Source organism: Canis lupus, chromosome 5 (genome assembly GCF_048164855.1).
Source record: "Canis lupus baileyi chromosome 5, mCanLup2.hap1, whole genome shotgun sequence".
Taxonomy (NCBI): domain Eukaryota; kingdom Metazoa; phylum Chordata; class Mammalia; order Carnivora; family Canidae; genus Canis; species Canis lupus.
In genome coordinates this window covers 23,960,827-23,984,427 of record NC_132842.1, presented here as the reverse complement: position 1 = coordinate 23,984,427, position 23,601 = coordinate 23,960,827, and the positions used below count along the sequence as shown (strand labels likewise).

The 23,601-nt window shown below is 41.5% G+C and overlaps 2 protein-coding genes across 19 annotated transcripts in view; both read left to right on the top strand.

Moving 5' to 3' along the window:
- Positions 1-5,372, top strand: part of OPTN (optineurin) — a 41,723-nt gene extending 36,351 nt beyond the window's left edge. For 2 of the 3 annotated variants that reach the window (XM_072825812.1, XM_072825814.1), the window contains exons 13-14: positions 372-454; positions 4,470-5,372. In XM_072825812.1, coding sequence (XP_072681913.1) covers positions 372-454; positions 4,470-4,597 — 211 coding nt within the window. In that variant the 3' untranslated portion in view covers positions 4,598-5,372. The remainder of the gene's footprint in view (positions 1-371; positions 455-4,469) is intronic. The other variant, XM_072825815.1, reaches the window with a different exon arrangement.
- Positions 5,373-16,505: 11,133 nt separating this feature from the next.
- The window catches only part of MCM10 (minichromosome maintenance 10 replication initiation factor), a 107,817-nt gene continuing 100,721 nt past the window's right edge, over positions 16,506-23,601 (top strand). For 9 of the 16 annotated variants that reach the window (XR_012030977.1, XM_072825798.1, XM_072825796.1 and 6 more), the window contains exons 1-6: positions 16,506-16,591; positions 18,656-18,747; positions 21,654-21,827; positions 21,924-22,265; positions 23,045-23,146; positions 23,278-23,418. Coding sequence is in view for 15 of the 16 variants with exons in the window: in XM_072825798.1 (XP_072681899.1) it covers positions 21,710-21,827; positions 21,924-22,265; positions 23,045-23,146; positions 23,278-23,418 (703 nt within the window). In the remaining variant the exon portion in view is untranslated. Of the gene's footprint in view, positions 16,592-16,815; positions 16,835-17,613; positions 17,776-18,655; positions 18,748-21,653; positions 21,828-21,923; positions 22,266-23,044; positions 23,147-23,277; positions 23,419-23,601 lie in introns of those variants that run through there. The other 7 variants (XM_072825805.1, XM_072825803.1, XM_072825799.1 and 4 more) reach the window with 7 other exon arrangements.

Genomic DNA, 23,601 nt, shown 5'->3' with positions numbered 1-23,601 from the left:
TCTCTCTCAAATAGTCTTTTTTTTTTTAAGATTTTATTTATTTATTCATGAGACACACAGAGAGAGGCAGAGACACAAGCAGAGAGAGAGAAGCAGGCCCCCTCTCAGGGAGCCCAATGTGGGACTTGATCCCAGGACGGGGATCACACCCTGAGCCAAAGGCAGATGCTCAACTGCTGAGCCACCCAGGCATCCCAATAAATAATCTTTAAAAAAAATTTTTTTTAAACCTCAAGTTAATTCTTAAGATCTGTTTTTTATGGACCTTATATCTTTTTTCAACTCTTTTTTTCCAATACTGTTGAATACCTGCTTAATGTTGCCATATGTCAGGATTTTAGAACATCACTGTGTGTTACTTTTTATCCCAGTAGGCAGTCTTTGATGGAGATGCAGAGCCGTCATGGGGCAAGAACAAGTGACCCTGACCAGCAGGCCTACCTCGTCCAGAGAGGTGAGTCGCGTGTGATTGTAAGTATTCAGGGTCTCAGAGAAGACCTATCCTATGAAGAGAATGCTTGAAGACAAATTTCACTACATTCTGCACAATTCCAGCTCAAACTACGAAAGTAAAGCGTGCCTTTCAGTATTACTTCCCCAGTACCCCGCTCTCCATACCTTACCAACTGAATCTGGACACCATACTTCTTCATGCTGGCAGTTAAGGCCTGGCATAGCCCAGCTTTTAACCTTTCCCCCTCTAATTCCCTACAGTTGTTAGCCAAATAAATCACTCCCTATTCCTTGAACTTGTACAAGGCTAGTATACCTCCTTATGCACGTCCTTCCCTCACTCACGTCCCTGTCTCCCTCCCGTCTCTTTCCAGTGAACTCCTACCCCATCTGTAAAACCCATTTCAAATACTATCTCCATGATTCCAGCAGAATGTGACCTCTCCCTCCTAAATTTTCAAAGTACTCTCTTCCTGTTGTAGCACTTGTCTGCTGTTTTATATTATAATTCTGTGTTCTAAATGTGCTCCTAAGTACCATATTAACTAAGCTCTCTCAGAACTCGTATCTTTACCCATTACCTAGTATTATGCAATAATAATGTGAGCATTTACTGAGTTTACTGTGCACAAGTACCATGCTGATCACTTCGTACACATTATTTCTTGTGATCCTCACAAAATTCCATGAGTTATAAATGATCACAATCTTCCAGAAGATGAGATTAAATAACCTAGGATCACAAGGTTAGTTAGGGGCAGAACTGGCCATGGAACCTAGGCTTATCCGACTCTAAATGGTACTATCATGTAATAAGTTGTCATCTAGTTTTTTATCACATCCAGACTTCAGTTGTCTAAGTGAAATTGATCGTGGCCCTCATTAAAAGTATGATGCTGTGTTTATTACATGGTTTAAATACATTAGTCATAATGTTCTGTAACATATAATAAATCCCTATGTTATAGTACATCAGTGAAAGGAAAGTAGTAGTCTTTCTACTACTAGAGAAATCTAGTAGTAGATTTCTACTACTACTGGAGTCTAGATTTGAAAAAACGTAAAATTCAAGGGGTCGAAGACTGACATAGCTAGACAAAAAGTCACATGGCCACTGACATGAATCTTAGTTTAAGATGCCATCCTAAATTTCACATAAAACTGGCATTTTAACCTTTCTTTGATGGTGGACCAGTCTGAGTTCCTTCCACATGCCAACTGATTACCAAGGCAAATTCCCATCACAGTGTTGGGAGCAGCAAGGAAGCAATGTTAGTGTGTGTCATCGACTGTTAAATCTTTAGGAAATTTCTCCTAGTATTCCTCCTACCCCCTTCTCTTCCTGTTCCCCCACCAAAGTTCTTTTACAGGAAGAAATAGGTTAAAGTAATTGAGGTTGAAAATAAACACAGTATTCATGGGGCGTATGTGGAAGTAGCAGGTAGACAGACGTGAACATTGGCCTCAGGCATGGTTAGCGTCACAGGGTGAAGCTGTGCTCTTCTTTGGAACTACATCTACCCACCTGAGCACCATCAGACATTTTCTCTAATCCGATTTTAAGTATCCCAGAAACACCCGTCTATACCTCTTTTATCAAAAGTGCCTGCAACATTGTTTTGAGTCCAAATAGACAATCTCTTGCACCTGAATTTCTTAGAGGAAGATTTTCTTTTGTCATAATTAAAGAAGGCACATGCCTATTTATGTTTAAAAAAAAAAAGTCAAACACTCTTTGACTTGTATTTATAAACTAAAAACCATCACAGAAAAAAAATAAATAAAATAAAAAAATAAAAACCATCACAGAGTACAGATTTAGTCATGATAATCCTACATGCTTTTTGTCTTGTAAAAAGCAACATTCCAAATAGAGACTGCATGAAAATTTTTATTTTTTTATTATTATTTTCTTAGCTTCATAACAAAGGTGCCTTATCTTCACCATAAGTCATCCTTATTTATGGTCTTCTGTGGCCGTCAATGCATCTGCCCTGATCCAGGACTCTCAGCTGAGAACTAAAAGGGAACTAAAAGGTACAAGGCAAGGTCAGGCCTGCAGCAGTGTATAGCCTAGTTGGAGAGACAGGCTCTGCACAGAAAAGGATGGATTCATAAAACAAGATAATATTTAAGTAATAGAAATAATGCTGCTGGAGGTCAGAGGACAGGTTGATGACTGAGGACCAGGGGAGCTGAGAAAGGCCTTGAAAAGGTGTGACTTTAAGCTTGAACTTGAAGCTAGGATTCACATAAGCACAGGATGAGAATGAGGGGTCCAAGGCGGAGAGGAATGTGATGTGTTAACAGCAAAAACCTTGGGCAGCCCCGATGGCTTAGCAGTTTAGTGCCACCTTTAGCCTGGGGTGTGATCCTGGAGACCCTGGATCGAGTCCCACGTCGGGCTCCCTGCATGGAGCCTGCTTCTCCCTCTGCCTGTGTCTCTGCCTCTCTCTCTCTCTCTGTCATGAATAAATAAATAAAAAATCTTAAAAAAAAAAAAAAAGCAAAAACCGAAGAAGTTTTTTTTATAGCAAAAAGCCAGGAGGTACAGAGAACCCATTAATGGACTAATAGCAACAATCAAAGTCTGAGTGTCGAAACCTAGATCAGCACCTAAAAAAAAAGGCACAGATGGAAGCAAAAAAGTTTAAAAATGAAGAATCAGCAGTCGCTGATCAGTGACCAGTTGTCATCTACAGTGGAAAAAGTTGGCTGAGCCATGATCTAGGATCATGATACCACGAGAAAGTCCCCAGCTTTCAGAACTCATGTCTGGGGATCAGTATTTCTATTCAAGGGTGCTTCTGGAATTTGCTGAACACACACTGTCTGCAATAGTCTCACATGTTATTCAGTTCAAATAATATGCTCAGAAGCCAAAAATTATGTATAAGGTTGCTTCCACTGTCAGCCTCCAAAAGCAAACATTTCAGTGGGCCAACTGAAAGTCTTGAGACCAAAATGGTTTGCTTTGGTCCAGAAAGGTCAGACCAAGGAGATGTCCCAGGAGCTGGAAGTCATTTCCAGTTTTCACACGTGGGACCTACTTAGAGTCAAGGCTTATCTCAAACATTCTTTATTTTTTTGAAAAATTTATTTCTTTATTCATGAGACACAGAGAGAGAGAGGCAGAGACATAGGCAGAGAAAGAAGCAGGCTCCCTGTGGGGAGCTTGATGCAGGACTTGACCCCGGACCCCAGAATCACACCCTGAGCTGAAGGCAGATGCTCCACTGTTGAGCCACCCAGACATCCCATATTTAATTTAGACCTGACCCTCAGTCCACTTCCAAAATTGGACAAAATGACATGACCTGTTGTTTTGTTCTTTCTCATCATTGACTTTGCCTGAGCAGCCTTTACTTATTCTTAAAACTCCTCTCAAGTGCAACAGGTCTCGTCAGGGGACCTTTCTCTGTCGTCCAACTAACCCACTAACAGGACACAGTGTGACACTTCCGTCCTGCACTCTGCTGTCATTTTTCTCGCCCAAAGTCCCCACCGTCTCTGTATCCCTCTCTACAACCTCCCAGGTACTCAGACCCATGGGCCAAATGAATGTCATTATTGTCTATGCTTCCAAGAAGGTTCGCACTGTTGTGAGATTTCCTGCCCACATGCTGCTCACTGTTTTCTCCACCTTCTCTTCAGCTCATATCCTCATCTATCTTGTTCCTTCCCTCAAATATTCTTGTTTTCATTAGAACACATATTGTCCTGTCCCTAGAACTGAAACCACATATTTTCACATGCCTACAACCTGAACTAGAGCCCAAATCACAAAGTAATAGGAAAGCAGGTACCATTTTGGGAGATTTTTCTCTGTGTATAGATTTCTTAAGTTAATAAGGACCTCCCCTCCCCCAACAAAAAAACCCTTTATTCACTCCCCACTAGGTATCAGTCGCAGAGCTTAATGGGTGTTAACATTAATCACCCATTATTAAAATCAAACAAAGTCACTTGCAATGTGAAAGAAATGGAATAGCTTTTCATTGAATGCTTATTCCCAGGAACTGAGGATAGAAGCTGGCAGCGGCAGCAGCAGCGTAATATTCCGATTCATTCCTGCCCCAAATGTGGAGAAGTTCTACCCGATATAGACACACTCCAGATCCACGTTATGGACTGCATCATTTAAGTGTTCAAATGTAACTTCCCCCAAACCGTTGGTAAATATCAGATTTTTTCCTCCAAGAGTTGTGCTTTTGTATTATTTGTTTTCACTCAAACATTTTGCCTCATTGTGTTTTAGGAGAAAGAAAATCAAAATGTTCTAAATAAGACATTTTCTGTGGATTTCCTTAGAATCCTTAACATACGATTCTTCTGATAATAGATTATTTCTTTTTTCTTTTCTTTTCTTTTCTTTTTTTTTTTTTTTTTTTAATGTTCTGTGTATGTGAGCTAAACTGTTCATGAAGCTAATGAGTGTGAGACATCATGGGACAGAGTTAATGTAACCAAAGGAAGAGGCCTCACAGATAAACTTTGAGGATCTTTTCAGGAGGCAGGAAAAATGATCACAGATTTAATCAAGAAAAGGACCTTTGTAGTATTTTTTAAATAAATTATATTGTTATTTTTCTCCATCCATTTAAGACACCTCTGTCTGGGGTTGTGTGTATGTTGGGGTTTTATTGCAGCCACAGTAATTATACCAAAGTTATGATATGGCTCTTTTCATATGAGCACTGTGGGCTTTTGCTTGATTGTTAGGACGAGTTACACTGGCATACATGAAGTACATACATTAGGTTTGCTGGTTTCATGTGCCACAGGTATACAGGCTTATATAGTAGATGGTTTATTAATTTCTAAAAAGCACTGTTTACTGTAAATTTTCCTGGATTAAGCTGTATATATATAATCACAAAACTAGGTATTGCAAAATAAAATTTTGCTTTTGAATCGTTCATATTGTTTGTATATGACTGGCCAATTTCATGAGACATGTTTCCCATATTCAGCTTCATATAAGCGTAATACTTACTCAGATCTGTTTTGCGAATTCTGTGAATATGAGCAAATCCCTTTACTAGAAACAACTGTGTGTTGTTTGAATTTGAAATTATTCTTGCTAAGGAGGTAAAGAGAGAGGGATTTGCTGTATTTTGTAAACCCACAGTTTACTGAGATTAACTAATACTAGGCTAGTCATAGAAGTAAACAATGTCTTTGTCTATATCCTAAAACATTTAAAAGAAAATTAAAAGATCTCTGTTTGGATTTGTTTTAATAATATCTCTTAGGCAACTTGATTTAATACACACACACACACACACACACACACACACTGTTCTTCTAGGAATGCCTTCCCTCAAGGGGAACTGTTTTACCAGACCCTAACCTGCTGGGATATTATCAGAGCCTGACTGACCTGGAGGAAAGGAGATACCCAACTCCAGCCCCGCTCTAGCTTTACTCCTCTCACTCAAGGAGGAGAAAAAAAGTCTGAGAAGCACTTGTAAGGTCACAGCCCAGAGGCAGAAGCTCAGTAAGACTGAGAGCTTATCGTAGGACTGTGGAATTTTTCTCACCCATACCTACCTTACCACCACATCAACAAGGTGCTTGTATAATAATGGGATTACAACTGGAGAAACCGCTCATCTTTGGGTGTATTGAAGAAGAAGTATATAGGGAAACTCAAAGATAACAGAACAAAACAAGGACACCAGAGGAAATTTTAGCCTATAATACCCATAGCTGCAGCAGATAGTAAACATAGTCCAACTCTTAACCAGGTAAACATAAAACCTCACACTACAGACTTATTTACCTCAGTTCCTTTTACCTACTACATCATTTCCATTTTTCAACAAGAAATTATGCTACATACTAAAACACAAAACACAGTTTGGAAAGATAGAGCAAACGTCAGATATGATGAATATAAGACTAGAAATTTAAAACAACTATGATTAGTATTGTAAGGGCTCTCGTGGGAAACGTGACAACATGCAGGAACAGAGGGGTAATACAAGCAGACACATGGAAATTCTAAGAAAAAATTTAAAAGATATACTAGAAATCAAAGGTGCTATAACAGAAATAAGGAATGCCTTTCATGGGCTCATGAAAAGACTGAACATGCCCGTGAAAAGAATCTGTGTGCTTGAAGCAATGTCAATAGAAACTTCCAAAATTTAAATGCAAAGAGAAAAAAAGAATGAAAATAGAATATCTAAGAACTGTGAGACAGTGTTTTAATGTAATATATGTGCAATGAGAATATCACAATAAAAAGAGATTGTATCAAGTAATTATGACTGAGAATTTTTAAAAATTAATGACAGATACCAAACTACAGATAAGGAAGGTCAGAGATCACCAAGCATGTTAAATACCAAAAAATCTTCGCCTAGGTATATTGTATTCAAACTGCAAAAAATCAAAGGCAAAAAGAAAATCTTGAAAAAGCCAGAAGGAAAGAAAACTTACCTTTAGGAGCAAGAATACGAAATACATCAGATTTCTCTTCAGAAACTATGCGAGCAATAAGAAAGGGAGTGAAACATTTAAAGTATTGAGAGAGAAAAATCACCATGTAACTCTGTGTTTATGGAAATTGTTCTTCAAAAGCGAAGGAGAAATAGCTTTCCTAGACAAATAAAAACTGATGAACTTGTTGCCAGTAGGCCTGCTTTGTTAGAAATGTTGAAAGTTCTGCAGAGAAAATGGAAGCTACATGGGTAGGCAGCCCCACTGGCCCGGTGGTTTAGCGCACCGGCTTTGGCCAGGGGTGTGATCCTGGAGACCAAGGATCAAGTCCCATGTCAGGCTCCTTGCATGGAGCCTGCTTCTCCCTCTGCCTGTGTCTCTGCCTCTCTCTCTGTGTGTCTCTCATGAATAAATAAATTAAATCTTTAAAAAAAAAAAAAAAAAGGAAGCTACATGGGTCAGAAACTCAGATCTACATTTAAAAAAAAGGAAAATCATTAGAGAAACAATAAATGAAGACAAACTCATGTTTTCCATATTATTAATTGAACAGATTAACAGTTGGTTCAAAATAATAATAGCCACATGTATTTAGTGATTATAGCTAATGGATTAATGAAGTGAATAATAGCAATATTATAAGGGATGGAAACAGGGCAAGCAGGATATTCTATTACAGGGTATTTGCGTTATACATAAAGTGGTATAGTGTTCCATGAAAGTGAACTTGGATTGGTTGTTTACATTGCAAACTCCAGTGCAACCACTGAGAAAAGAAATGTTAAAGAAGTTTATGCTGAGATATGCTAAGGGAGGAGAGAAAATGGAATAACATAAAATGTTGAGTTAAAATCAGAAAAGCCAGAAATAGAATGAAAGACAATAGAAGAAAAACAAGGGCAATGGATAGAAAACAGTAACAATTATAGTAGATATTAATACAATTATATCAATAGGTTAAATATCATTGGTCTAAATATACCAATTAAAAGACAGAAATTGTCAGAGTGGATTAAAAAAAAAAAACAAGCTTCACCTATATGCTGTCTGTAAGAAACCCACTTTAAAGACACATAGACTGAAAATAAAGGGTGGAGAAAGAAATAGCAAACTAGCACTAATTAAAAGAAAGCTACGGATGCCTGGGTGGCTTAGCAGTTAAGCTGCCTTTGGCCCAGGGTGTGATCCTGGAGTCCCGGGATTGAGTCCCACATTGGGCTCCCTGCATGGAGCCTATGTCTCTGCTTCTCTCTCTGTGCCTCTCATGAATAAATAAACAAAATTTAAAAAAATAAAAAAGCTAAAGTAACTATACTAGACTTCCAAGCAAGAAGAATTGTCAGGGATAAAAAGAGATTACAAAATGACGAAAGGGTCAATTCTCCAAGAAACATAACAGTACTTCCTGTATATACACCTAACAACATAGCATCAATATACATAAAGCAAAAACTGATAGAATTGCAAGCAAAAATAGATGAATCCAGTAATACAGTTAGAGAATTCAAAATCTCTATCAGTAACAAACTGATAAAAAGTAAAAAAAAAAAAAATAAGTAAGGATATAGTTGAACTGAGTAACACTATCAACAGGATCTCACATCTACAGAATACTTCATATTCTAAATATAGCAGAATATGCATTTTTCTTAAGTTCATGAAGAACATTTCACCGTGATAGACCACATTCTGAGCCATAAAATACAGCTTAACAAATTTTTTAAAAATGCAAGCCATACATTATATGCTCTCATACCACAATGGAATTAAGCTAGAAATCAAAACCAGAAAGATACCTGGAAACCCTCAAACATTTGGAGATTTAACACACTTGTCAATAATACGTGGGCTAAAGAAGAATTCTCGAGAGATTTAAATAAATTTTAACTAATTGGAAATATAACACAAAATTTGTGGCTGAAGTGAAAGCCATGTTTAGCAGATATATAGCATTGAATGAAAAGATCTAAAATCGGTAATTGAAGCTTCCACTTTAAGAACCTAGGAAAAGAATGGCAAATTAAACACAAAATAAACATAAGAAAATAAATAATAAAAATTAAAACACAAATCAATGAAATTCAAACCAGGAAATCAGTAGAGAAAATCAATGAAAATGAAAGCTGTTTCTTCGAACTAGGGGTGGTAGAAGGGGAGGAGGGCAGGGGGTGGGGGTGAATGGGTGATGGGCACTGAGCGGGGCACTTGACAGGATGAGCACTGGGTGTTATTCTGTATGTTGGCAAATTGAACACCAATAAAAAATAAATGTATTATTAAAAAAAGCTGTTTCTTTGAAATCAACAAAATTAATAAACCTACCTAGCTTAATTAAGAAGATGGAAGACACAAATTACCAGTATCAGTATACCAGCAATGAATGACTGGAACTTTAAAAACACAATAATAGGGATCCCTGGGTGGCGCAGCGGTTTGGCGCCTGCCTTTGGCCCAGGGCGCGATCCTGGAGACCCGGGATCGAATCCCACATCGGGCTCCCGGTGCATGGAGCCTGCTTCTCCCTCTCCCTCTGCCTATGTCTCTGCCTCTCTCTCTCTCACTGTGTGACTATCATAAATAAATAAATAAAATTTAAAAAAATAAAAAATAAAAAATAAAAATAAATAAAAATAAAAACACAATAATAACAACACATTAGGGGCAGCCCCTGTGGCGCAGCGGTTTGGCGCCGCCTGCAGCCTGGGGTGTGATCCTGGAGATCCGGGATCGAGTCCCACGTCGGGCTCCCTGCATGGAGCCTGCTTCTCCCTCTGCCTGTGTCTCTGCCTCTCTCTCTCTCTCTGTGTCTATGAATAAATAAATAAAATCTTTAAAAATAATAATAATAACACATTAGTACCAAAATATTAAATACTTAAGTAGAAATCTAATAAAATATAAGATCTAATTAAAGGAATCAAAGAGCTAAATAAATAAAGTGATATTTCGTATCCGTGTATAGGGAGACTTAGTATCATCAACTTGATCTACAGAGTCAATTACAATCCCAAGAAGTTATTTTGTGGTTGTTGACAAAGTGATTCTAAAAGTTTATATGAAGACACAAAAGACCCAGAATAGCCAACAGATTATAGAAGGAGAACAAAGTTGAAGGACAGACACTACCTGCCTTCAAGACTTACTCTCAAGCTACAAGAATCAAGATTGTGATATTGATGAAAGAATAGACAAATATATAAATAGAGCAGAACAGAGCACCCAGAAATAGACCCAGATAGTCAACTGGTCTTTGATAAAGGAGAAAAGGCAATTCAGTGGAGAAAGGATAGTATTTTTAGGGAGCGATATTGGATACCCACGTAAAAACAAAACGAAACAACAACAACAACAACAACAAACGAATCAAGACACAAACCTTATACCTTTTACAAAAATAAACTCAAGCCACAGACTGGAAGTCAATCTTTACAAAACATTATCTGATGAAGGACTGGTATCAACATATACAAGGAATTCTTAAAACTCAGCAACATGAACGCAACCCAATTTAAAAATGGGCAAAAGATAACAGATACCTCACCAAAGAAGATATATAGTTGGTAAATAAACACATTAAAAGATGCTCGACAACATGTTATTAGGGAATTGCAAATTTAAACAATGAGATACCACCACACACTTACTAAAATGGCTAAAATTCAAAACACATCAAATGCTGGAGAGGATCATGAAATAACAAACTGTCATTCATTGCTGGTGGAAATGCAGAATGGTGGTTTGGAAGACTCCAGGGGTTTCTTGTAAAACTAAGTGCACAATCCTTGGTACCTATCCAAATGAATTGAAAAGTTATGTCCACACAAATCCTGCCCATGAATGTTTACAATAGCTTTATTTCATAATTGCCCAAACTTGGAAGCAGCCAAAATGTCCATCGATAAGTAAATGCATAAATAAACCATGGTACATCCATACAGTGGAATATTATTCAGTGCTAAAAAGAAATAAGCCATCAAACTGCAGAAAGACATGGAGGAACTTTAAATGTCTATTGCTAAGTGAAAGAAGTCAATCTGAAAAGGCTGCATGCTGTATGATTTGAACTGTACGGCACTCTGGAAAAGTCGTAACTGTGGAGACAAGATCATGGATTGCCAGGGGTTAGGTGGAGGGAAGGATGAATAGGTGAGAGCACAGGATTTTTAGGGCAGTGAAACTATTCTGCATGATACTGTGATGGTGGATACATTTGTCAAAATCAATTGAATGTATAAGTATGAATCCTAATGTAAACTGTGGACTTCAGTTAAGAATAATGTGTCAGTGTTGGCTCATCCATTGTAACAAATGTCCCATACTAGTGCAAGATGTTGCAGCTTTTAAGTATAACAGAAATCAAGTATATGAACCAACATTCTTAATGGAATAACAAAAGGTACCAAAACTGCTTTGCTCTTAAAAGCAAATAAAAAATAGAAATAATTGTAGTCTTTTGAATCCTTTGATTTAGAGTTTATCATTTTAATAATTACTGAAATAACATTATGTTCTCATTGCAAACATGTTAGTCATCACTGAGTAGCTTTTTTTTTCTAGCTAAGTACTTGCAAAGCTGTGAAATACACAAAAAAATATTCATTCAGAAACTCTCTGTAAGTTGATGGATTTAGATAGCAGTTTGGGCTTTTTAAATATATGGAGCCATAATTATGGGTAAAATTTATTTTGTATATATGTACATGTATTATATTTTAGTAGTAGTAGTAGTAATAGTAGTAGTGGTGGTGGTGGTGGTGGTGGTGGTGGTGTTATTATTTGCTGGGTTTATAACCCAGAAAGGAAGAAATGTGTTGAAGAAGTGGAAAAAATGTGTTGAACAGTCTTATGAATGAATTAAAACCAGCACGGCTACTGGTTTTATTGGCTTCCCTTTGGAAAATATCAGTTGAGGTAACTACAGGAAGGAACATTCCTCCTTGTTTAAAGTAACCTCTAGGTTGATTAAAAAGCAACAGATATTTCCTTGCACAACAGAGACAATATTCTGTTAGTAAAATCAGGGCGATGGGATTTCCCCTCATTCTCTAAGTAGAGAGGTTGCCTCTGAGCAAGGATAACGTTTTTCTCAGGACAGGATCTTTGTCCTCAGACAGACTCAAGTTTTGGGATAAGACTCTAGAGAGTTCTGCACATATAGCAAGAAGACATGAATGCAGATGTAAACAGATGCATGCAGGGAGGAGTTGGTGGTGGAGGAGCTTTGGAAACTGGCTATTACTCTCAGTATAAGGTCTGACTTTCTGATTTTGAATAGCATTGCCTGCCAGGCCTTGGATGGAGGAAGTGGTTTAATCACCTGGTGCATTAACTAGATAGACATACTCAAGGACATTCTGCTTCTACAGCCTCTGCTTTGGAGAGCTCAAGTACACTCACTTCACCACATGCCAGGCCCACGCGTGGAGCCCTGACATATTCTCCATCTTCCGTCACATAGTTTAAAGGCACCTGCTGAAATCTGCACTGTCACCTCAGAATGAACTGGCCATCTCGCTCCTGTCCACAGCAAGCTCCTTCTGGACACTCCAGTCCATTTCTTGAGGCGCCAGGTATTGCCAACCGGGCCATCATCCTCTCCTTTTCCTGTGAGAGGTCACTTTCTTCGGCCAGTTCTTTTGTTCCCAAAGCAGACAGACTTTCCTGTCTGGTGTCCTCTAAAGCTTTAGAACCACTGTTGTAAAAGATGCAGTGACCACAAGGCTGAATGCAGAATGTTGGGTCCAACCCTCAGTTTCTGATTCAGTAGGTCTGGTGTGAGGCATGAGCATTTGATTTCTCACAAGTTCCCAGGAGCTGCAGCAGCTACTCCTCCGGGGACCAGCCCTGGAGAAGCCCTCCTATGTCATATTGATATTTGCCATTTCCTTCTTAACACACTCTTTCCTCAGCATCCTGGGCCATCTCTTTCCTGCAGCTTCACCACTTACACTGGAAAACTCTGGGGCCAGGATACAGGCAGAGATCCTACGTGTAAAGTTTTAAAGTTTAGAAATAAAGCTCATAGTCTCCTTGGAGTTTCGTACAGAAGCATGGCACCTTGAGAATTGGGCCCCAGCCCTGCAAACCCTGCTTGTCCTCTCACCTGGACTCAGTTCTGTGTAGCACTTGGCAGCCTCTCTCCACCCCTCCCTGCTGTTCAAGCTCCCTTTAACTCCCACTCTACCCACAGCCCACCCACCACCAAATAGCCACCCCTACAACAGAGGGATCTGACCTCAAGGACAGCTAGGGGAAGAGGACACGCCAGGCCTCAAAGCAGACTCAGAGCCATTGGGTAAGAAAAAATCCCAGGGTCCCAGGATTAGAGCTTTGGCTATCAGGGGCTGCCCAGGGTTTGGATGAGTGCATCCCATCGGCCCTGGGACACCTCACCCTGTGGAGGGACAGTGACATAGCTAGAAGAGGATCAACATAAGGCCACATGAAGCTTAGGCCTAGACCTAGGGCTAAGAGTGGCACTGCTTTCCTAACCACTCCAGCTGCTCCTGTTCAGCTTCTGTCGCTGGCTCACATGTCTCAGGTTTCTGGCTTTCAGGTTCTTAACTCAGAGTGTCTTTGGGAAAATACGTGAGTCCCCTCAGAAGGTATACAAAATCTTGAATGTAGGAATGTACATTTTTCTTGAGGAAGAAAAAACATTTTCCTTCTGTCCTCAAAGGCGTCCGAGATCACCTATGCCAAAAAGATAAGAACCACTGCAATACGGACCTCTCTTTTGAATCCCACATCTGCAGATCAAGTTTTTCTAAAGCAATATCTTTCATACCTCGTTCTGAAATCTAAAACCAAGCCTGTCTTCTCCCCTAAACCTGTTCTATGCTTCCTATGTCCCCTACATCAATGGATTGCCTCAAAAACCACCCTAAACTTTGGTGTTTTCCTACCTTTCTCCCTTCCATCAGTGGGTCCTGAAACTACTCTCCTAATTCTTTCTCAAAATCACCCCAATAATAATCTATCCCTCACTGGAGGGAAACTTGAGAGCTTAGATCGGTACTATCTTCTACTTCTTGCATGGATTTGGGTGCAAAGTAGACCTGGAAAGTCAAGTTGAAGAAAAGAACTTTGGGAAACAAATCAGAATTAGTCCAGGAATGTCTGCATAATGGCCAGTAAGTCTGTGATGAACCTTTACAATTAGATGTGGTGATACATTTAATTTTCTTCAATTTGATTATATAGTTCCTCCATTGCTGTGAATTTCTCAACACTAGCCGCTCTCGAAAGTGGTATTATTCCCATTCCTGGGACACTATAATAAGCTCAGATAATAAGGAGCATTAATGCTCCATTAGGACACAGGGAAAAAAATCGATGTAGATGGTATCCAGACTGTTTATTTTCATCCTAAAGCTGATTTTAGTTTTTCTGAAAACAAAGTCAAACACAATGGATACAGTCTTACATGGAATAACTAGTGGGGCGATGCAGGGCCTGAACAGTGGCTGCAAGAGGGGGGATTTTAAAAAAGACTTAAAATGGTTATTTGCAAGTCCCAGGGAAAGACAAAAATATGCTCTCACTCATAAGTGGCATTTAAGAAAAAAAAACAGATGGGGGCCACCTGAGTGGCTCAGTAGTTGAGCATCTACCTTTGGCTCCAATCCTGATCCCGGAGTCCTGGGATCACGTCCCCACATCGGGCTTCCTGCAGGGAGCCTACTTCTCCCTCTGCCTATGTCTCTGCCTCTCTCTCTGTGTGTCTCTCATGAATAAATACATAAAATAAAAGAAAGAAAAACAGACGAACATGTGGGAAGAGGAAAAAGAAAAAAGAGGGAAACAAACGATAAGAGACTCAATGATATAGAAGCAATGGAGGGTTGATGGAGGGAGGGAGGGGAGATGGGGCGAAATGGGTGATGGAAATTGAGGGCACTTGGGATGAGCACTGGGTGTTGTATGTAAGTGATGAAGCACTGAATTCTACTCCAGAAACCAATATTGCACTGTACGTCAACTAAAATTTTAACTAAAAAGTTAATTTTAAAAGTCATTTGTTCCATCAAAAACTCTTCTGCTTTAAATTCTGTTAAATTATGTAATTATTTAATAAGCTAACTTTAATTCTGCACTTAAACACGGCAGTCCTCAGAATTAGGTACAAACACAATTTTTAGAATGTAAATACCTAACAAAGTCTGAATTTTACTAAAAAAAAAAAGAAAAGAAAAGGCAGCTCTGTGAAAAACATGGTCTCCTAACAAGTTAACCTGACGCCAGTTACAATTCTGCAAGTCTGTGTACTGTCACAAATTCCTCGGTCAAGAGCGATTTCTACCGCATTAAAGAATGTCATCTAGACTTCAAGTCTCATTTTACAGACGATGAAGCAGAATCCCAAAGGGACAAGTTGCTTCCCCAAGGTCACACACAATCAAAAGTGAACCAGATTTGTGTTCCCGGGTCCAGCCATCTGCACTGAACACAAGAGGCTGTGAAATAACCAAGTAGCTTATTCAGATCCCTCTAGGATCCACCAACCACAGGACGTTTGCATGGGCGGGAGAAACGCCTGGAATGTGCGCCCTGTAGGAGAGTTCCCGGCCTCAGGCCTCACCCTCCGGGTGGAGGCTCCTCAAAGGGTTAAAAATAGAGCTACTCGGGCAGCCTGGGCGGCGCAGCGGTTTAGTGCTGCCTTCAGCCCGGAGCGTGATCCTGGACACCGGGGATCGAGTCCCACGTCGGGCTCCCCCATGTCTCTGCCTTTCTCTCTCTGTCTCTCATGAATAAATAAATAAAATCTTTAAAAAAAAAAAAAAATCTCCCCTACGACCCAGCAATTGCACTGTTGGGGATTTACCCCAAAGATTCAGATGCAGTGAAACGCCGGGACACCTGCACCCCAATGTTTCTAGCAGCAATGTCCACAATAGCCACACTGTGGAAGGAGCCTCGGTGTCCATCGAAAGATGAATGGATAAAGAAGATGTGGTTTATGTATACAATGGAATATTCCTCAGCCATTAGAAACAACGAATACCCACCATTTGCTTCGACGTGGATGGAACTGGAGGGTATGATGCTGAGTGAAGTAAGTCAGAGAAGGACAAACATTATATGGTCTCAATCATTTGGGGAATATAAAAAATAGTGAAAGGGAATATAAGGGAAGGGAGAGAAAATGAGTGGGAAATGTCCTAACTCTGGGAGATGAACAGGGGGTGGTGGAAGGGGAGGGGGGCGGGGGGTGGGGGCGGGGGTGGGGGTGACTGGGTGACGGGCACTGAGGGGGGACTTGAGGGGATGAGCACTGGGTGTGATGCTTTATGTTGGCAAATCGAACTCCAATAAAAAAAATACAAAAAAAAAATCGAGAAGGAGGCTCAGAAGGACTGCCCCAGAGAGCGTGAGGAATTGCGTCCGACCTCCGGTGTAAACGCCCTGCAGGACGCTCGGGGGCGCCAGAACACTGCGTCTAAGGCGCCCGGCTTCACCGGCCGGAAACTTCCCGGCCGCCACCCAAGAGGGGCCCTCGTCACGTGGGCCAATCAGATGGCTCTACGCAGCCGGGCATTTCGCTATCTCTTCCGGGTAGCTCACGCCAAGATCGCTGACGTAGCCAATCACGCGGCCTTACGTGAGCGTGCGTCTGGCGTCAGGGGAGGGGTGCGGCCAAGTTGGAATTTTGGCGGGTCTGGCTGCCGGGCGGGAGCCGGCGCGGAGGAGGGTAAGAAGCGGGGCCGTGGGCGTGTGGCTGGTCTCCGACGGCTGGTCCCGGGAGAGCGTGGAGTGGAGGGTGGGCGGCGCGGAGCCCCGGGCGGTGAGGCGGGCGACGCCGGCGCGGGGCGGGCGAGCGAGCGGGCCGCGGGCGGGTGGGCGCCGCGTGAGGAGCGTCCGCAAGGTGGGGGCGCCGCTCGCCCGGGCTGAGGGGGTGCCGCGCGGTGGGCCTTCTCTCTGCTTTAGGGGCCAGGTTTGTTGTTGGTTTTTAAGATTTTGTTTACTTATTCCTGGTTTTTAAGGCTTTATTTACTTATTCCTGAGAGACACACAGAGGGAGGCAGAGACGCAGGCTCCCTGAGGGGAGCCGGATGTGGAACTCCGTCCCGGGACCCCCGGGGTCACGCCCTGGGCCGCAGGCCGGCGCTCGACCCCTGAGCCGCTCAGGCACCCCTGTTTGGGTTTTTTCCTACAGGAACCTTTTTAAATGCCTGCCGAGTGCCTGCGATGTAGGCATTGAACAAAAGAATGTTTTTGTTCGTTCATTTTTTTTTTTTTTTTAATTCACGATTGGCTCCTAGTCCCTGAAAGTGTGTTTTGCGCAGGCCTCCAACATCACTTACGCCCTGCAGTTTAGGCAATAAAGAGAATATGGGGTAAGGAGCACACCGCAGTGGAAAGTGCTGTAAAGTCGCGGAGAGGGTGCGAGGCTTGGGGGGGACGCTCAGAGAAGTGGGAGCCTGTGGGGTGAGAAGGAGCCGGGGGAGCCTCTCCCCAAGAGCCCGAGGCCTAGGGAGCACTCCGTGTTTGGAGGAAGCTGAGGGCAGGCTGGCCTGATGGAGCAAGAGGTGGCGAGAGGGAGTGTCCATTTCTTCATAGACTTTTAAATTTTGTTCTAAGGCAAAAATCATTACAGAATCTTTTTTTTTTTTTTTTTAAGATTTTGTTTATTTGAGAGAGTGGGCGTGCAAAAGTGAGAAAGGGAGAGGCAGAGGGAGAAACAGACCCCCGCCCCCCTCCCGGCTCAGCCCCAGGACCCTGAAGTCAGGACCTGAGCTGGGCAGATGCTTAACCAACTGAGCCACCCAGGCAGCCCCCGGCTAAGGAATCTTTACTAAGGGAATACCACGGTTTACGTTCCTAGAAGATTATGAAGGAAAGAAAAGATTATTGTGGCCACTGTGTGGAGAAGAGGTAATAGAGAGACGAGACCAATACCAGAAGCTCATGCAGTCGTTGAGGCAAAAGACTGAACGATATTTTGGAGACAGCCGCTATGGGCTCATAGCAGTTGGGTGGTCCTGGACGTGAGGGTGACGTAGAGTACACGGCTCTGGGGGGAAAAAGACGCTTGGTCATAGGGATGAATGAGACCGTTTGCTTACCCTCAGGAAGGTTACAACCCAGCAGGTTTCCCAGGAGACAGTACAGTGTGGTGTACACAGTAGTTCCATAGAAATATTTGTCGAGTAAATAAAAAGGAAGCATCATAATGAATGTTTGACGTTGGACAGACCAAGATTAGCTATGAAGTTCGTATTAGTTGAATAGTAATGTAGAAGAAAATTTCCTTTTTTCCCCTCACAGTTCTTAAAATCACTTAAATGAAATAAGACAAGTGCACAGAAGTATACGAACTTACCTTACTTAGCTCTGCCAAGTGTAGGTTTTGCTAAGTAGTACTGAATTGAAATCCTGATGTGACAAGGGTGCAACTAAATAAAACCACTCACTAGACTGCTGTGGATAAGGTAACTGTCACATGTGTCACAGTCAGTAAAATGGGATAATAGCTCTAATATTTAAGCCACCCTCAATAATACTTGTTCCCAATTTGTCCCATCCACATAATCTAGTATCCTACAAAGGACTCCATATTGCAACCAAGTTTCTATAACCACAGTGTGAAGTCGTGATAAAGTGGGATGGTGTTGGTGGTGGGGATGAGAAATGGCCAGATTCTGGATGAGTTCTGAGCTTCAAGCCCATAGGATTTTGAGATCCTAAGTTTATTACATATGCTTCGTGAGAGAGCAAACAATCAAGAGTGACTTTTCCCATGCTGATCTCGTAGCATAGCCGAGATTCGACATTATTGCCATTTCCTGAGCACCTGATTCTCCTTCGAAGTTCTCCATCACAACTGTTCTCTTCGCGGCATGGATGGTAAGTTCTGTTTGTTTCATTGAAAACCACCCTTTTGTCCACAGTAGATTTGTTATTTATTCTACTTACAAAAAAGCAAAAGTACCACACCCTTGAGTATTGTCTGAGTGGTTTAGAGAAGATCTCATGTCAGTGAATGTTGCTCGTTTTAATCAGGTGGGATTTTTTTCTCCTGGTAGTGGTGATTGTCTTTTATAATGGTAGTTGGTTCTAAGGTCTCTGCTAATATTAAATGTCTTAGTCCTCTGAGCAGCCATATTTTTTATCCTGGAAGACAGATGTTTAGTATAATTTGTCACAGATGAGACTACCAGAGCAGGGGTTTGAACCCAGGCAGTCTGACCTCAGAGTTCACAATTAGTATTGAAATCTGTTGAGGTAAATTTAGTCTAACTCTGAATTAAACTCTTGTCCTTTCTAATCTTACTTTGTAAGGGTACGTACAAAATTTTACCTAGTAAAGAGATGCTACTGTAATTAGCAGAGCTTAGCTTGGGAGCAGCACAAAAATGATGATACTGGCTGCAGAGAGACCCTGACTAATAAAACACATTTTTTTTCTGGTTGTGTGATTGCGCTCATTATCTGAAACTGGATTTTGTTTTTAAATCCAGGTTTATTATACCCTGCCCTTTTCTTTCTTTCTTTCTTTTTTAATTTATTTATGATAGTCACACAGAGAGAGAGAGGCAGAGACATACGCAGAGGGAGAAGCAGGCTCCATGCACCGGGAGCCCGATGTGGGACTCGATCCCGGGTCTCCAGGATCGCGCCCTGGGCCAAAGGCAGGCGCTAAACCGCTGCGCCACCCAGGGATCCCTACCCTCCCCTTTTCAAAAAAAGTAGAACCAAATGTTGTTGAAACTCTTCCACTATGATAACATGTGACATTGATTATACCTTTGGTAGATTAATAATGTCCTGTTTCCTAAAATCATCAAATTATCTTCAGGGCAGTTAATGTATATATATAAAGCATAGTTATTTGCTATGAGACAGTTAAGAAAATAAGTGGCAAATGGTATGTGTTTTCTAAGAAATCATTGTATCTAATAAGCATTCATTTGGTTGGCACAGTGTTAACAATTTGGTCCCATATAGATGAAATCGAAGTGTTTACTGGTGCTAGGGATACACGTTTGAACAACATTTCTGCCTCCATTCTAGTACAGAGAGCATGATGATAGCAAGTAGGAAAATACCAGGTAGTTTGTAAGAGAGAAGAAGCTAGAATGAATTTGTATGCTGAGAGGAATGCTCCAGAAGATAGGGAATAATGGGCGATGTTGGGAAGAGAGCTGGTGATTATAGGCTGAAGTCCCTGAGGAGCTGAGAGGAAGAGGGTCTAGTATATATAGCAGAGTGAGGAAGCAGGGAGATTGGGTCAGCATACCATGCAGAAGACAGGATTTTTGGTGGTGCATGAGTTAAACCAGGATGGGAGTTATCACAGGATTATCTCTGGTGCTCTCCTGAAAGAAAATGGGGTTGAGGAAGGATATGGAGGCCAGTTGGTAAAATTTGTCACCTGGGGCTCCCAGTGGTGTGAGCCAAGGTCTCTTTTTAGGGTGTGCTCTCTTCCACAGCTGGGAACAAGACAGAGGAGGGTCTTTTGGCAGTCTTGAGGCAATGTGGCAGTCTCACCCCTTGCACAGGGAGCCAGACTGCCTCTTCTGTCTTGCTGCACCCTGCAATTATGGAGTGTTTGTTGAGTAAGCAATTCAAATTATTATGCAACCTTTGACTTCAAACTTTAGACCCTTTTATCAGATTCTAGGCCATAAGTTTGGCTACTGGTCATTTTCCATCTGATGAGAGTGCAGAGTGGTGGGAAGAATACTGTTTGCTAGCCTGGATATCTCCATCCTAAGCCAGGATCCTGTGCTGACCTGTCTCACCACACATGGCCCTGAACAGGCCTTTGACCTCTCTGGACGTCAGCCCTTGTCTTTGAAGGGAAGAGGATGCATGAAATATCCTTGATGTCTTTGCTTTAAAATGGCTCAGATTTATAAAGGATTAATGCCCAAATAGAAAAAACGGTCACAGAAAATAAGCAAATCAAGAAAGAAGAAATCCAAAGGGCCAATACAGTAAACAATTCTTTGCTTTGTGAGATTTCTGGAAATGCAAATCAGAACAATGAGATGCCTTTTAAAATCATCAGACTAGCACGAAATTTGAAGTGAAAGATATTAGTGAAGGGGTAAGGGAGAAATGGTACTTGCATACAATGCTAGTGAGAGTATAGCCACTTCGGGAGCAGTTTGACAGTGTCTGGGAAAGATGGAAAGTATGCATACCCAGCAGTCCAGCAATTCCAGTTCTGATAGGTATTCTCAGGAAACTCACATGTATGGCAAGGCAGATTTTTGGTTGCCACCTAGTTTGTGGTGGGAAAGTTGGAACTAGCCCATCTGTCCTTAACTGGAATGTGAGTTAATAAAATGGGATGGTCTTATGGAATGCCATCTAGCAACTGAAAGAAGTAAACTAGAAGTCTGTGTTTTGATTTAGATCAATCAGATATGCAATGTTAAATGAAAAAGTATGAAAAATACCTGCCCCTTCCACCTTAGCCTGGTGCCCACTAAGCACTTGGGAAGAGGAAAGATGAACACAAGACAGCAGAGTCATTTCAGTTGCCTTTTTTTTTTTTTTTTTTTTTTAAGATTTTATTTATTTGTTCATGAGACACAGAGAGAGAGAGGCAGAGACACAGAGGGAGAAGCAGGCTCCTCACAGGGAGCCTGATGTGGGACTCGATCCCAGGACCAGAATTACTCCCTAAGCCAAAGGCAGATGCTCAACCACTGAGCTTCCCAGACGTCCCTCAGTTGCCTTATTTTTTTTTTTTTTTAATTTTTCTTATTTTATTTTTTTTAAATTTTATTTATTTATGATAGTCACACAGAGAGAAGAGAGAGAGGCAGAGGCATAGGCAGAGGGAGAAGCAGGCTCCATGCACCGGGAGCCCGACGTGGGATTCGATCCCGGGGCTCCAGGATCGCGCCCTGGGCCAAAGGCAAGCGCTAAACCGCTGCACCACCCAGGGATCCCCCTCAGTTGCCTTATTAATGGTGAATGTTTTAATTCTCTGTGCTTTTTCTCCAAAGCACATTTGATACTTCCATTGATACTTTTTCTCAGGTTTATTTTCGATCCTTTTTCCCCAGGGGAGGAAGATGACTTATCTCTGCTCACTGCACTGCTGGAGGAGAATGAGTCTGCCTTGGATTGTAATCCAGAAGAAAGTCACCCCTTGACCCAGGAGGATCGTGAACCCGACGCCTATGATGAGCTCTTTGATGCGGATGACGATGGTGAATCTTACTCAGAGGAGGCCACTGATGGAGAACTGGGAGAGACTGCAGTGCAAAAGGAAAATTTGGCCACTCTCTTTGGAGATATGGGGGACTTAACAGATGAGGAAGAAATTCCCACACGGCAGTCACCTGAAAATAGAGTCCCCCCCGCTCCTGCTCCCAGTCAGGGGAAAACTAATCAAGAGTTGCAAGGTGCCCTAACTACTAGCTTTTCTAATTTCTTCAAAATAGACTAGGTGGAGCCTGATGGTTCTCATCAAAGTAGCTGCTGAGTCAGGTGGAGATAAATGGCTTGGCAAAAAAAAAAAAGCGTGGAACTTAGATAAGACACTTAAGGCAGGCATTTCAGCACGTAGAGGCCCCCTGTCTCAGTGTCAGCCAGCTATAATTGGTCCTTCCCACAATGGCTCCAACATCTTTCGTGCCTATTACCAAAGAATCTTACTTAGAGATTTGTATGTGGAGCCAGGGTCAAGACTGCTGGCTCTTCCACAGTCTGTTTGGGCAGGAGATCCATTTCTGAACAGAAGCTTTGAGGAGCGCCCTTTTCTTATTTGCGACATCGGCTCACACAGTTTGAAATTCTAATAAAATTCAGTGGTTGGATGTTTCTTATGGTAAAAGAGCCCTTATTTATTGTATATTAATTATGGTATTCAGTTTATAAAATAATAATCATTCCCTGATACCGAAAAACTTGTTAACTGGGGATATGGATCTATGATATTTGTCAGTAGTACCAGTTCCTAACCAGCTTAGGTATTATAGGCTTGATTACTGAAAATACCAAGTTTCTTTCTCTGAGGGGCCTCTTTGAGGTACAAAAGTTGGTGGTAGTTCTCAGTATGTGAATATACTGCCTTAGAGTTTCAAGGTGGGGGAATGGCACCAAAAATAATTCCAGCATGTTTATCACGTATTAATATTTCTTCTATTCTGGATCTTAAATCAGTATATTTTTTCTTTTCTAGATGAACTAAGGAAGTTGCAAGAGCAGATGAAATGTTTGCAAAAACAACTAGAAATAGCAACAATTAAACAGCCTACAAGTTCACCCCTTCCACCTAAATCTGGTAATCAGACTGTTAATTCTAGGAATACTATGCAATTCCATTATTAAGAAATTATAGCATTACTTCTGCATCCAGCTGCTGGTAAAATAGCCTTTGAGCCCCTTTCTGAATTTCCTTTTCTTTTAATAAAGTAGATAAGTCATCACGTCCACCTCTTAAAGAGAAGAAAGTTCAGAGAATTCTGGAGTCGACGTGCTTTTCTGCAGAGCTTGATGTCCCTGCTCTCCCAAAAACCAAACGAGTGGCTCGGACACCAAAGGTTTCACCTGCAGGTATAGTACTCAAGGTCTCCCTGGTTTTTCACTACTTTTGCTCTATTTGAAATTCACTGTCATATCGGTCTGCAGGGAGCACTGTCATCTCTGCCAATGGGAGAGGGCCAGAGCTCTGTCTTGTCTGCCTATTGAGAAAAGTAAGTTTGTTGGGAATGAGAGCCATTGCTGTATTTTGTAATC